This window comes from Drosophila arizonae, chromosome X (genome assembly GCF_054131065.1).
Source record: "Drosophila arizonae isolate 15081-1271.41 chromosome X, UAZ_ARI_1.0, whole genome shotgun sequence".
NCBI classification, from domain to species: domain Eukaryota; kingdom Metazoa; phylum Arthropoda; class Insecta; order Diptera; family Drosophilidae; genus Drosophila; species Drosophila arizonae.
Window position 1 is genome coordinate 28,656,705 of NC_142927.1, and position 14,681 is coordinate 28,671,385.

The following is a 14,681-nucleotide window of genomic DNA, read 5'->3' on the forward strand; positions in this document are numbered from 1 at the left end:
CAATAATACGATTAAATTTATTTAAAATATTATGTCTGATCATAGTTTGTACTTTTAATCATCTCTTAATATTTATAAGGTCTATAAAGCAAATTGCATAATTATATATGTAGCTATAATTTATATTTTATAATTTATGTTGTCTGCCTTCCGTTTGGCGCCTCCTTTGGGCGAGGTCAGTGCCGTTACCTGAACATTTCGCGTTCGCTTTCGATCTCGTTTACAGCTACTTAACATATCTTTGCCTCTCTTTTCGCTTCGCATTGTGTGTGTGTGTGTGTGTGTGTGAATCTGGCTGTATTGTTATTGTTATTGTTATTGTTGTTGTTATAGTTATTGTTATTGTTATTGCCAGATCTATTGTGGCTGCTGTTGTTATTATGCTAGCTGCGAGCTTTTAATTAATTTGTGTCTGCTCTCTCGTTTCTGCACTCTCGCCGAAGGGTGTTGGCATTGTCTCGCTCCATGTGTAACGCACAGCAAAGTACTTGACTTTTAACCTCATAAAGTATGCATGTACTCGAGTATATGTATGCATATATATGAAAATATTCATGATCAGAGTCACAGTGTGAGTGTGTGTGTGTGTGTGTGTGTGTGTGTGTGTGTGTGTATTCATGCCGAAACTTGGCAACGTTTCAAGTTTTGAATGCATTTACCTCTGCCACCAGCAAGGGTATTTCACAAATCAATTCTTTCTTTATGAATAACATATACTATACTATTTATTGCACATGTACGTATATATATACATATGTACATGCACCCATCTGAATAGTTTGCTACACAGCAGCAACAATTACATTCACATTACGCGTTATTAGTCATTCTGCATAAAAAATTTAAGAAAATAGTAAAAAAAAAAAAAAACAATTTATATATATACTGTATACTATATACGTAGGTATATATGTATATATATCTGTATTGGAGCTGCGGGAAGGGCGCACAGATCGAGCCGCAAGAGAAATGTGCACGAAGGCGTTGCCCATAAACAACTTGGCTGATTCATTTGGCCCGCAGCTGTTTTGGCTATGACCAAATGGTTGCTGGCCCGCTAAATTGGCAAGAACCTGCCGCAAATTGCGTTTTCCTTGGCCAAGCACAAAGCAGTAGGCCGCATTCAAATGCCTCAAATAGCCATTTCCGAATATCGCAACAACAGCAACAACAACTCCAGGCTAAGAGCCAGCTGACTACAACAAAATGAAAACAAAGGCAACAGAATAAATATTTATGTGCGATTCATTAGATCTAATTGGAAATTGAATCGAATTATAAATTAATCCCAATTTTAAGTGGAATAAATGAAACCAAAAAGGAACAAAATACATCTCTCATTTTGCGTGTGAATCAACAGGAGATATTGATGTAGCTGGACTGAAACCAAAAACAATTCATTTGAATCATAGATAACTGTGCACATTTAGTACTGGAAACATATACCTCGGCTGGTATTTAGTTAATAATATACTTAAATAATCATTATACCCGTTAAGTGTATAATTGTTGTGAGGAATGGCCATTTAGCTGTCCGCCTGGAGCTAAAGACCTAATGCATATCTGTATATCATACTCATATATTCATCATATATATACGTATATGTATGTCTAGTCATTCTTAATTTGTTACCAAATTAATAGTTCGTCAAATGCTCACGATAATTGATGGACTCTAAGAAACTTTTAATGAAAGCCCAAATTAATTTGATTCGCAAGATCAGGTGATTTAGTCCAATTGGGTTTCAAATCAATAAAGCCCATTTAATCGATTGCTTTATTCTGATCTACACTTGGACTAACTCTAAAAGCAACACCGGATATACGGCAATGGAGGCAATTTCGGATAGACCTATATCGCCCGATTCGTTCACTCTTAATGATTAGCAAAAATGATTCAACTTCTTTCGTCTGACTGATGTTCGCTTTCAACAGTTTTAATTACTTTTAACTACTTAACTGATTTAAAGTGTAATCAATGGTAAATTGCAATTTGATAGAGCAGAGAATTGATAGAGTATCTAGAAGTGAGCCTTTTGTCTCTCTTAAGCAGTAGCATCCCACTTCATCTGAAAGGCCCCCACACATATATCCCACCAAATTAATATTAAACTAGTGTCATATAAAATGAGTGATTACAATATATAATTTACGAATGCTACTTAAATTGAAATATATATATTTTTCTTTGTCTATGTTTAGTAACATCACGTATGTACTATATAGTTAGTATTAGGATTACGTTAGATGGCTATGATTAGAAATTAGAGAGATTAATACGCACATTTTAAGAGAATGACGCCGTTGTTCTGCTGGTCGCGATTCAGGCCGTGATTATTGCGCACCAAGGAGTGATGCTGATGCTGGTGGCTGGCATCCAATGCGGATTTGATCAAGTGGAAAGCCATCGTTAAGATGCATAACACGATTGCATACAACGTGTGAGATGCTGATTATGTTAGTTGTATATTGATATATGTATATAAACATGCGTTTCGATCACTTGCTGCTATTGTCTTTACGCTGCCTAGGTGTATGCGTGTCTGTGTGTATCTGTGTGTGTGTTTGTTAAGTAATGGAAATAAATATTGTAGCGGGTCATCGCCTGGCTGTGATTATCAACAATTGCCAAATCTGAGATCAGCCACCGAAATATTGCTTGAAGCATTTGCTTCTATATGAATTGTTAATAAATCGACAGCTCTCAAAAAAAGAAGAAACAAAACAACGGAATGAAGCGAGTATATTGGTGGCATGCCATGCTCGCCCAAAGCTTGAAGCGCCTTTTGATAGCCTTTGAGCCAGACTGATCATATATTATATATGGTCTATAAATACATTTACAGCTATTATTAGTTTTGAGCAGGTATTAGGCAGCCGGGTGCAATCGACTGCTCTGTGAGTGGATTTGCTGCCTCGAGTGCTTAAAATGCGCTCGACTGATAATGCAAAGTTGTCGACGGCGGCTGCTAGGTTTGCAGCTCAAATTAATTAGTTGTCGATTTATTTTTGAATACTTATGAGGGTACGCTCATGTGTGTTCCCATACATATGCATATATGTATGTGTGTGTGTGTGTGTGTGTGCTTGTTTGTTGGCAGCGACAACGCAGCGTAAACGCCTCCCCCAGAGTGAACAAAATAGTTGAGCCGACTGCTGGCTGCAGCGCTATTGTGAATGGGTCGACGGGATCGACGGGTTCGGCCAGGTCGAGTTTGGCTGTGTTGGTCATGGAGCAGCGAGCATTACGACAAAGACAACGGCAACGACAACAACAGCACAGCACAGCACAGCACAGTACAGCACACACATGCAGACTTCACACATACAGACATAGACACATCAAGACTCACAGATTATTTGGCACAATCCATGCATAAAACACTTGCACTTGCACTTTAGACACTTCACTCCGAACGAGAGTCACAACAAAATAAAAGACGAAAAGAATATTCAAGAGATGAACACACTCACACACTATGCTCTGTGTGTGTCTCTATTTGAGTTTGTGCACGCACTATTATTTGTGGAGATACGAAAAAAAATAACACACGCACACACAAATATCATATAAATGTGTGTGTATGATGGCACGGCGTGGCAAGCATGCGGCAAGCCCGACAAGATCGATTCTACTGAATCCACAATGCGCCGATAAATGGGAATGGAGCCCCAAAATGAGCCGCCAACAACAGCAATAACAACAACAACAATAGCGACTACTAAAAAACGGCAAGCGAAACCAAAACGACGCTGACGAGGCGACGACGACTGCGACGCGATTGTCCAACGACGAGCGCCGAGCCAGCAGAGCATGTGCCACAAAAATTATCACGCTGGCTGACTGCTTGCATATGCAAGTGTGCGTGTGTGCATGTGTGCGTGTGTGGAGTCTGTGAAGCGGGGGATATGTAGTTAGCAGGTAGTTAGTAGGACCCGACTGCCTGTTGCGCTCTGAGCTAGATCTAAGCTTAATTCAGGTCCTAGTCCTATTGAAAAGGCAGTGCTCCACAAGGATATTCTCTGTTCCAGAGACAATCCATGCATAGTTTTGACTATGACTACAACATACGTGACTAACAAAATGAAAAATTTTAAGTCTGCTTCTGCCTTTGTGCAGGCTCATTAAACTCATTTCGTTAATTTTCATGGTATATTATACAATTTATCAACAGTTGGAAGTTTTGCTTCTAGCGGCGCGTCATTTATAAATTTTAAATAGTTGTGAAATAAGATTTACCTAAAAGTATGCAACAAAAGGCACAGCAATACAGAGCAAAGCTAAGTGGAGAACAACACCTCATAGTGAAGACACAAACCAGGCGCTTAGTTGCGGTACGTCCAACTGTAGGTGGCGCCAGCACGGTCTAAGAATTTCAAGCAACAGATGGCAGCATGACATTTCTTTTTCAACATTTCAATATCAAGCCGAAGGCCCCTGCTGCCAGTGCTTAGTCTTTGGCTAGAGTTAATTTTATATTAATTGTAACTTTTAAATAAATAAATAAAAAATTTGTCATTTACATTTTAATGCAACCATTATACCCTGATTTCCCAATTCCAATGGGTTCTGGATAAGGGATTTTTAAATTTAAATGGGAATGAACGTGCAAGACAGCTGAGGGTATCTTCAAATCATGCACTCCCCACTAAAAACTCTGCTCATTCTATATTGTGGATATTAAAGCCAGGGAGCCAGTGAGGCCGAAAGAGAAGCGAAGTTGCATAGAGAGAGAGAGAGAGAGAGAGAGTGAAAGATAAAAGAAATGGAATGGGTAAGCAGCCATGCTTATGCATCTATGCCTTAGCAGAATCTGTGAACATGTTAAAGTGTCGTTTTCATTTTGCCCGTATCTATATGGGATGCTTTCACTTTTCGTAAGTAGGCTTCGGATTTTGCTTCTTGGCATTAGTCCTGTATATTTGTCATTGAGTCGAAGCTCTATTGGCATCATTGCTGGAATACTGAAAACACTAAAATCCATTTACTGTGCTTTATCGAATTTCTCGTACATCTGTATGAATTAGATCTTGTAGGTAAGTCGCAATCGTATGGGCTGCACAGGTAATTAATCGATGGCTAACTCAGGTAAATACAACATGGATGCTCTGGCTGACTTCTTGATGCGGCTCTACCATCGGGCCAGAATGAGTATCATGTGGCTGTTTTCCGATTGGCGTGGCCAGGATCGGCGCCGTCTGCAAATGGAATCGGAGGTATATACCATTCCTTTCAACGAGTTCCGCAATTTCGACGACGACATGGAGTACTACATGAATGATACAGACGAAGCTATCCAGTTCGCAAATGATCTAGCCTTCAGAGCAGCGAACCCAGAAAATCTATTGCCAGCTGGCGAAGACGCCTTCGAAGACAACCTTGAAATAAAGGAGGAATCCAACCAACCCAACTAACTCAACTAACCCAACTGAACGATCTATCACACTGTTCCAATGTGCAGCAGACTTTAATAAACGAACATGCTCATCAGCAACTTTCACTCGCTTATTAATCTTATTGCTGTTGCTGTGCTTCGAGACTGGCTGAAACTGTGGAGCCACCTGGCTTCCTTAACAGGAACTGGCCGTTGGTCGGGGGTATGTTTATGGGTCTCTGTATGCCCCATTGAAAATGGCAAATCAGAGTATAACTTTTTTGTCACAGTATATATAACAGGCAGAAAGAGGCGTGGCAGACCTTATAAAGTATTTATATTCTTAATCAGGGAAATTAGCTGAGTTGATTTAGCCCTAACCGGCTGTTCATCCGTCCGTCTGTCCTTATGAACGCAGAGATTTCAACTCGCTTTTCATATAGCTAAATATGCAATGGGCAAAGCTCACTCACCTGAGAGACCCGCGTCGTTGATGCTTGAGGTGGATGTGGAGAAGCCGGGCAGCTTGCGCCATCCCTTGCGGTTCCAGAAGCTGCGCGCCTTCGACTCGGTGGGCACGCTGGGTCCTGGGTCTTCGGCGGCGCGGATGCGAGCGCAGCTGAGTATGCGCCGGCCGCAGGAGGCGCGCGCCAGGAAGCTGCAATTGGAGGCGGAGCTGCCGCTGATCGCCGCCTCGTCGTAGGCGGTGGCCCGCTGAAAGGAGCGACAGCTCTGTGTGGCATAGGCGGCGGACGCCGTGGGCGTTTGGCGGGCGCACTTGATGTGATGCGTCTTGCTCAGCCGCAGGCTGCCGATGTAGCTGGCGCCGCTGCTGCCGCTGAAGCCGCTGTCCAGGTCGCAGGCGGCCGCCAGGGCGTTGTGCGGATGCGCGCCCTTCAGCGTCGCCAGCAGCTGCTCGATGCCGGCCGCGTCGCTGCTATCACAGATATTGTCCGCCGAGGTGGAGGTGAGCCTGGCCAGAACGGCCGGCTGCCCGCTGGTCGCCGTCACGCACACCGTCGGACTGGGCTTGGGCGGCGTGCCGGAGGCGCATGCGGCCGCCGCCGGGGCAGCTGGCGGACTGCACTTGGGCGGACTCTCGGGCATCAGCATGGCCTCCACGCTCAGGTTCAGCTCGCCCAGGATCTTGTGATGTCGATGCTGCACGCGGCGCAGCTCCTCCTCGACCAGCGTCTGGTTGAGCGAGCCCGCCGAGTGCGAGCCGACGGCGCAGCCCAATGGCTGCTGCTGCTGCTGCTGCTTCAGCTGCAGCTGCTGCGTCGCCTTCCTGCCGGTCGCCGTCGACTGCAGCGCAGCCGCATTGATCTCCTCGTAGAAATTCTCGCTCTGGCTGCTCGTGCTGGCGGTCACCTTGTGGTAGCGCGTCTGGTAGGACTGCAGCGTCGCCGGAGACACCAGCTGCTTGTTCTTCTTGCCCTTGGACAGCAGCGCGCGTATCGAGTTGGGCGGCGGCGGCGGACCCGTCTCTGCCTCCTGTGCCGCCTGTGCGCCGCTGCAGCAGCTGCCGCCGGCGCCCGCGACGCCGCCGTTCGCCGCGCCGTCCGGCTTGGGCACATTGGAGTGGCGCATGGCGGCGCCCGGCTCGTAGTACGCATACGAGTAGTCGTGCTGCTGGTGGTGCATGTGGCTGAGGCTGGCCGCTTGCTGCAGCGCGTTCCATTTGACCGCCGCCGAGTCGCTGCCCTCGCGGCCCAGCGTCTTGCTCTGGCGCGCCAGCTGGCTGAGATGATGGTGGGGCGAGGCGTCCTGCTGCTCGTTGCATATCTCGATGGCGTCTGGATCGGGATCGGGGTAGCGCGGCAGCAGCTGCCGCCGCCCGTTCCCGTTGACAGCGATGCCGCTCCCTTCCCTACCGCCTGTCGCACCGCTGCCCAGGCTGCTGCTGACAATGGCCGCCACGGCAATGGGCGAGCTGCCGGCGGACTTGTGCAGTGGACTAGTGGCAGCCGGCGGCGGATAGTCCGGCGGCGGCGGGAACTGCAGGCAGCCGGCGCTCTGCTTAGCCGCGGCCACGTTTACTCCCAAGCAGAGGCCTTTGCGCAGGCCATGGATGCCCTCCAGCTGCTGCTGCTGCTGTTGTTGCTGTTGCTGTTGCTGCTGCTGCTGCAGCTTTTGCTGCTGCTTGAGCCGCTGCAGCTGTGTCTGTTGCTGCGTGTAATAGTTCTGATTGGCGGGCTGATGCGAGTGCGAGTGCGAGTGGGAGTGCTGATGCGTGTGCTGATGCTGCTTTAGCTTTGTGTGGGTGTGCGAGTGCACGTGCAGCTTGGCCAGATGATGGGCATGGCTGGGATGATGGCTGCTGCTGTTGCTGCTGCCGCCGCCACCGCTGCTGTTGCTGTTGCCGTTGTTGTTGTTGTTGGTGCTGCTGCCGCTGCCGCTGCTGCTGTTGGTGGCGGTGGTGGTGCTGGTGGTGTGATTGTTGCGTCTGCTGCCCAGGCCCAGGCTCTCCATGGCACATGTTGCCGCCTGATGCTCCACTCGCTAGGCGCTGTAATGAGTCGAGTTAGCGACAATTAACTAAATATTTTAGTAGCAAAGTGCTAAAACAGCAGCTGCACGAATGCCCAAACAACTTCCTGAATCTTCAGCTAGCTTCAGCTGCCATTCAGCCCCAGCTGGCCCCAACCCCAGTCGCTGGCACGCTTCACTGGCTGGGGCCAGTGAGCCATCGCAGAGCATTCAAATGCAAGCGCGCTTGCAAGCGAAGACTCGCATTCCATTTAGCGCCCAGCCAGACGGACAGCCACCCAGCCAGCCAGCAGCAGGCATCAGGCATCAGCTGCCAGCGGGCATACATACATGTCGTCCACATGGCAAGCCTCTATGAATCTGCGGCAACACCTTCTGCCCCCTCCGCCTCAGAGACAGAGAGAGAGAGAGAGAGAGAGAGAGATTAATTGCCGCTAATTAAGTGAGTCTTTGGATGCGGCTGCAATGCGACGACGACCTCCTCTAGCCACGTATCCCAGCTATTTGCCCGCCACTGGGCTTTAGTTTTTCTAATAGCTTTTTATATTCGCCGAAGCAGAAATTGAAAACAACGCGGTTAGCGAAAATCCCATAAATATTTAGGGAGCTGCATCCGCACGACTTTGCGATACTCTCTACAAACATATGATATGCCAAATAAATAAAAGACAAATCAAATCAAATATAAATGGGGAAGTTCAGATTGTGGATGCAATGAGTATCAAGAGAATTTATTATGATTATTTAAGAGAATCCTTGGCACTATCCATGCTAGGGCACTATCAAGAATTATATAAAACACGAGAGCCATGAATTATACGGTTAACAATGTCGTGAAGGTCAGGGTAGAACTATGAAGTATGATATACATAGGTGGAAATTTTTCACAAGGAAATTGAAATTATCTCATAAGAACATACTCAAAGCCTTCGTATGGTTGCTGATACAAAATTTAAATAATAAAATAGATTTATTAGGAATGAGGTATATATAAAATATGGAAATATATTTGTTAAACAACTTTACGAAATTTGATATTTAAATCAACACGAGGTCATCGAAAACAATTAAGAGAGCACTTGACGGGAGTGCATGACTCCGAGACACCCTGAACCTTGCTCCTGTTTAAGGCAGTGTGATCATGCCCGCACACAAAGGCAAATGCTACCATCCAGGTCTGTACCTGGGCTGCACTTAGTGTATATTGCATTGGAGTAAGTTGTAAGTACCGCTATTATGAATAAGCATATAGGCTCTAATGGGTATAAGCTAAATCCGTTTTATATATAGAATCGTGATGAAGTTGTTAAAATTATGTTTAAATGTACTCAAATCTCAGCTATTTGAATAAGGTATTGAATATATGAATCCTCTCGATAATAGGGTTACAGGATAAATAAATGTGTAAAAAATAAATTCAAGTGCCTAAATTCCGTAATTTGCGAGATATTCGTGTTCAAACAGACGGACAGGCGGACGAATCCACTCGGTGGATTGGTCCCATCGATATTCAGCATACTTTATCAGGTGAGCCATGCCTCGTTCTGCTTGTTACGCACATTTGCAGAAACTAATATACCCAGTAATATATTCAGAATATATATACGAGTATATATAGCATACATATCATTCAATATTTCATCCAGTCCTAGAGACTATTGCAGAGATTATTCCAGTTTTAGGACCTCGAGCTCATTGTTGGTATAACTTTTTAATTTGTGGGTCTAGATTGGCTATGAATGAGCACCTGTCAATAGAGCAGGTGGTAGAGGGCCTCATTTAATAAATCCTTGGCCCTTGACAAGTCAACAGACTAACAAAACTAAAAGTTTGCCAGGTCGTTCAGGCGTTAATATTGAAGGAACTTTATGCATAGGTGATAAACGAATTGTGGAGAAGCACATATGCCTTTATCTAAATGGCTTGGGTTACAAACGATCTATAGACACACATTGACTCCAGTCTCCCTGTGCCCAACACAAATCATGCAATTTATGCTCATTTCCAAAGAGCTTAGGCTACAAACGAAAAGAAAAAATTGCCAACTTTTCTGTTCGTAATAAGTTCAGCTATTTTAGTGCAGATACGAGCGATCCGCTACTAAATGATAATATCAGTTTGTGTGACAAGATTATGGCCGAGATAAGGTGCATGCAGGCGGGCAGACGGGCAGACGGGCGGACGGGGGGACGGGCGGACGGACAGCGATGAGCAGTCTGTCGAATATAATGAAGCTGACGATGATAATGCCACCAAGTTATGACTGCATAGCAGGTTAATGCCCACGAGATCCAAGGTAGAGGGAGATGGAAGCAAAGTGTAATTCGAGACACTCTCTCTTTCTTTGTCTCTGTCGCTGTCTCTGTCTGTCGCTGACTCACCCGTCTGTCCGGCTGCCGGAGTAACATGAGACGGCTCTGAGAAGAACATGAATGTTTGGCCACTGAGACATCGAGCTCCGGTTGGCACAGCGGGTCGCCAAATTAGCGTCTAAATTTAGCCACTTATCCATTGAATCAAGCTCAGCGGGCGTTGAAGTTGAATCAAAGCAGCTCCGCCATTAAATGGAATTATAGCACTGATCCACTAATCCCAACTCCGCACCGCAGACCCAAATGGCCCACTGTCCGGCAGTCCGACTGTCAGCAACTGCACGCACTTGAAGCCACGCCTGCAACATCGGGTGCCCCAAAAGCCTTGTCAACAACAAATGCTTGCCACAAAAAAAAAAAAAGAAAAATAAATAAAAATAAAAGAGACAAGATTTGTAGAAATAAGCCAAACAGAAGCTGCAAACTGTGGCAACTCTGCTAGCTGTAGGCGAGCAGTCAGGAGTTGGCAGCAAAAAGCACTCGAGCTGCCAGCTCAATCTCTGTGGAAGCAGAAGTCCTGGCCAGAACAATGTTTATGCAGCTGAAATGGGCGTGTGAGTGTGCATGCGTGTGTGTGTGCGTGTGTGTGCTCGTTAGTTTCTCTCACTTTGTTTTTGTGTCTTCCGTTTTGTCAGTTGCATCTATCCATGTAGAGCCCCACAGGACATGCTTTTTTTCTGCGTGCATGTATACCCTGTAAATGCCAATGCAGATGAGAAATCACAACTATAACCGGATCGACTCTCTTCGTATCAAATAGTTATTCCAGGACATCCCCAACTACATGAAGAATTCTAAATAAAGACAGTTGGCATACTCATCGAGGGTATCTGCTAGGTCAGCCACTGCACTGCAACGAACAAGTGCCAGCTTGTGGAGAAATTACAAAAGAAAGTGAAGTGAAAAACACATACGATGGAAAAATCATCAACAGTTTCCTGGTCCGTGCATGGGGCTAGAGTTCAGAGACTGGCCAATTAGCCTGCGGTTGTGGTTCAAGACTTTCGCCGAGCGACCGAGGCGATTCCTGCTAATTAGAAACACCATGCAGAAGATGAGTGCATATGCAAATATATCTGCTTAAAGAGCTGCAGCCCACTCGCCTCTGCCATTGGCAGCCGAAAGTAATTTAGCTCGGGATGTGCTAGAGTTCCCAGCCAGCAAAATGTGGCATTGTTTACTTTAAAGCGAAGCGAACGAGCCGCAAAGGGGCGTGGCGTGGGCTGGGGTGGGCTGGTGTAGTATGGCAAGGGGGAAGGGCAGCAGATGCGTGTTCTATAAGAACATGAATGAGTGAATGAGCGAACATAAAGTCGCGAGTGGCTGAAGAGGTGGCGTGTTCTGAAGAAGTTCCAACAAATCTGCATGCATACACACATACATACCAGATATATATGTATGAATGCATACAAGCACGCACACATAAGTCAGTTCGAGTAGATGCGTGCAGGGCACAAACAACAACAAAACGCATTGCAATAATTATTCGCAAAACGAGAGGATTCAGCAGCAGCAGCAGCAGCAGCATCAGAAGCAGCAGCAGCAGTTGCCGCAGCATGTTTCTTCTATCATATTTACAATTTGTGTGTCGCCAATGCACTCAGGCCAACCCCAGGCGCAACAAAAAAAAAAAAAAAAAAAGCTGCATCGTTGCAAAATGCAAATGGAGCTGGAACTGGGCCTGCAGCTGGGGCTGAGGCTGCTGCTGCTGCTGCTTGCTGCTGGTGGTGCGGCGATGAGAGCAGGGGCAAGGCGGCAACCTGATAGCATCATGCGAGCGCGAACAAGTAATTAGAAAATATATTTAAGATGTTGCCTGCTACTGCGCTAACAGCCACGATTCCAACTTCGACTCCATCACCAACTGCAATTGCTTCGGCCTCGTATGATCATCATCATCATCATCATCGTCGTCTTCAGCATCGTGATATTTATGCTTATGCATTCCGAGGATGCGACGCAGAAACAACTGCAACTGCAACTAAAGTGGCGGCAATGCCAAAGGCAACCCTCGGGGCAGCGCCCCTCGTCTTTTCAATTGAAATGCTGCACTCACACTCACACTCACACTCACACTCGAGCACATTGCGACTTTAAGCATTTCAAAATTTCATTTATAACCAAATCGCGCACGCCATCAACATGCTGCCCCTGCATACCCTGTCTGCTGGCCATGCGAGTTGCTTCACTTACAGCTGAAGAGGAATATTTACTTATTTATTTATTTAGAGCCAGGAGATAATATAAAATTCAAGCTAACTTATAGAGCCAAACAACGGCTACAGGGGCATTTGGCGCATCCCTACATACATATGTATTGTATATTATATATGTGAAATTATTCAAAAAATATTCGCATAAGAATCAAGAATCAATCTATCGAATATCGTATCTTAAATGAATGACTTTGTTATCTTCTTAAATCTTGGAACTCGAGTGAAATGATATCAAATACGGAGAACTGATGGACGAATCATATTGGGTAAACAATTGCCAAAAATCGAGTCAATGATGAATCTAATTTATTTTGTTATTTTTTTATACGAATTTTTATAATTTAATAAAAATTATTATGGTTCTAAGATCTCAAATAAATCAAGATTTAATATACATAAATTACATCGAGATACTTAAATATCCTGCAGCCATTGATAATGGGAAATCAGGGTATCATGTGTTTGTGAAAATGCATGTAACAGACAGAAGAAGGCGTAGCAGACCCCATAAAGTATATATATTCTTGATCAGGGCGACGATTGTGTTGCTTAGCCATGTCCGTCTGTCCGCCTAGAGGCTTGCAACTTTACATGTATACTAAGCTAACGATATACTTAGCTAACGATATTTCTTTTTGTATACTAAGCTAACGATATTTCTTTTTGATTGGCGATAATCGTTAATTCGGTTTTATTTTTAAAGCCTAATTCGATGACTGTTTGAGCTATAGATTCCAAATTAACTGTGCAGAAGTATGTGACGAATGAAAACATTTTTTAATTTACAGAGGTTGGACACAATGCGCTCTTCGCCAGCATAGAATATATTTTAAATATTGTACTTAATATGCAAAATTCAAATTCGAAAGCTTTTAAAATATGTATTCTATTCAACATTTAGAATGTCCCAGTTTCAATCAACATTTTGAACTTAGATTCAAAGTTTGGCCATATATACAATCGCTTTACTTTAGAATCGTTAATTAACTATTCCATCTCTAGGAAATACAGTTTATAATCATTTAGGTACCACTACACTGGAACCTCTGTCTTATAATAATCTAGATAAGTAAATCCTCCCCTCTCTCCATATACATATATATATTTAATACACATTCAATAATAACATTCGAGTCGCCGTCTGAGCCAGCCGTGTGCGAGGGTATTTTGTGTGAGACGTGTCCGAGTTCGACTGCGAGTCTGAGGCGATGTTGCGATGTTTGTGATCTGCTTGCCGATAGAATCGCTCGTTAATTTACGAGTTAAATGAGACGCGCAATTGTCATGCTATAGACATTCGGAGATTGCGGGGCAGAGAGACGAGCTGCAGAATGGGGCTCGATGGCTAATTGGGGCTGGCAGCTTGCCGACCGCAGCAACAACAGCAACAGCAGCAGCAGCAGCAGCAGCAGTAAAGTCTTTGTACAGTTTTATAGTTGGCCATGCCACCCCTGTTGTCAGTCGCTTTCGCTTATTGTTGGGTGCATTGACTTGGACTACACTCGGCAGCAGGCGCATCTTTCTATCAAGCCGTTTATTCCTGTCATCATATCCCTGCGGCAACGCGACGTATGCGTGATGCATTGTCAACAAGTGCGGCAATGACAGCCCCGCTCCTCCAGCACAGACAACAAAGAGTCAGCAGCAGCAGCAGCAGCAGCTGGAGCCGGAGCTGGAGCAACGGGAGGAGCAAGTGGGGCTTGCTGCTGCAATGGCTCCTAGTTTGGAGGCATGTGGCTTCATAAAGCGTAGCTAGATGGCTGCATATTTGGTTGACTTAATGCCAAGATTCTTTAGCTGCGATAGCTGTAATGCTGTGTGCTCTATCTTCGCCCGCTGCTTTGTGCTGCCTTAGAAATCGCTGCCTCCACGGCAACCGACAGCAGTGCAATGTGTCTTTTTAGCACTTACTGCACCACCGCCGCACAGTGGGGCCTTTGCTCATTTTGCGTTGCAAAAATCATAACTTTTGAATCAAGCAAGATATTTCAAAAATTTAAAAAGCATTCGACCGAGAATTCTTCAAGCTATAAATAGGCCAAAATACAGGGTGATGCGTTAACAGGGTGCTTCACAGTTTTACCTCAAACCTGAAAAATGTGATTTTTGTCCTAAAATGTATGTTTTTCTATGAAAAACTAGCATTTTTTTTTTGTTGAAATTGATTTTAATTAAATTATATGCAATAAATATAACAAAACAAATAAAAAAATATTAAAAAATAAATT

General features: G+C 44.8%; 1 protein-coding gene across 1 annotated transcript in view; it reads right to left on the reverse strand.

Annotated features, from left to right (window-relative positions):
- LOC108619090 (uncharacterized) overlaps nt 1–14,681 on the reverse strand; it is a 144,484-nt gene that overhangs the window by 97,679 nt on the left and 32,124 nt on the right. The window contains exon 3 of the mRNA XM_089475699.1: nt 5,849–7,884. Coding sequence (XP_089331825.1) covers nt 5,849–7,847 — 1,999 coding nt within the window. The 5' untranslated portion in view covers nt 7,848–7,884. The remainder of the gene's footprint in view (nt 1–5,848; nt 7,885–14,681) is intronic.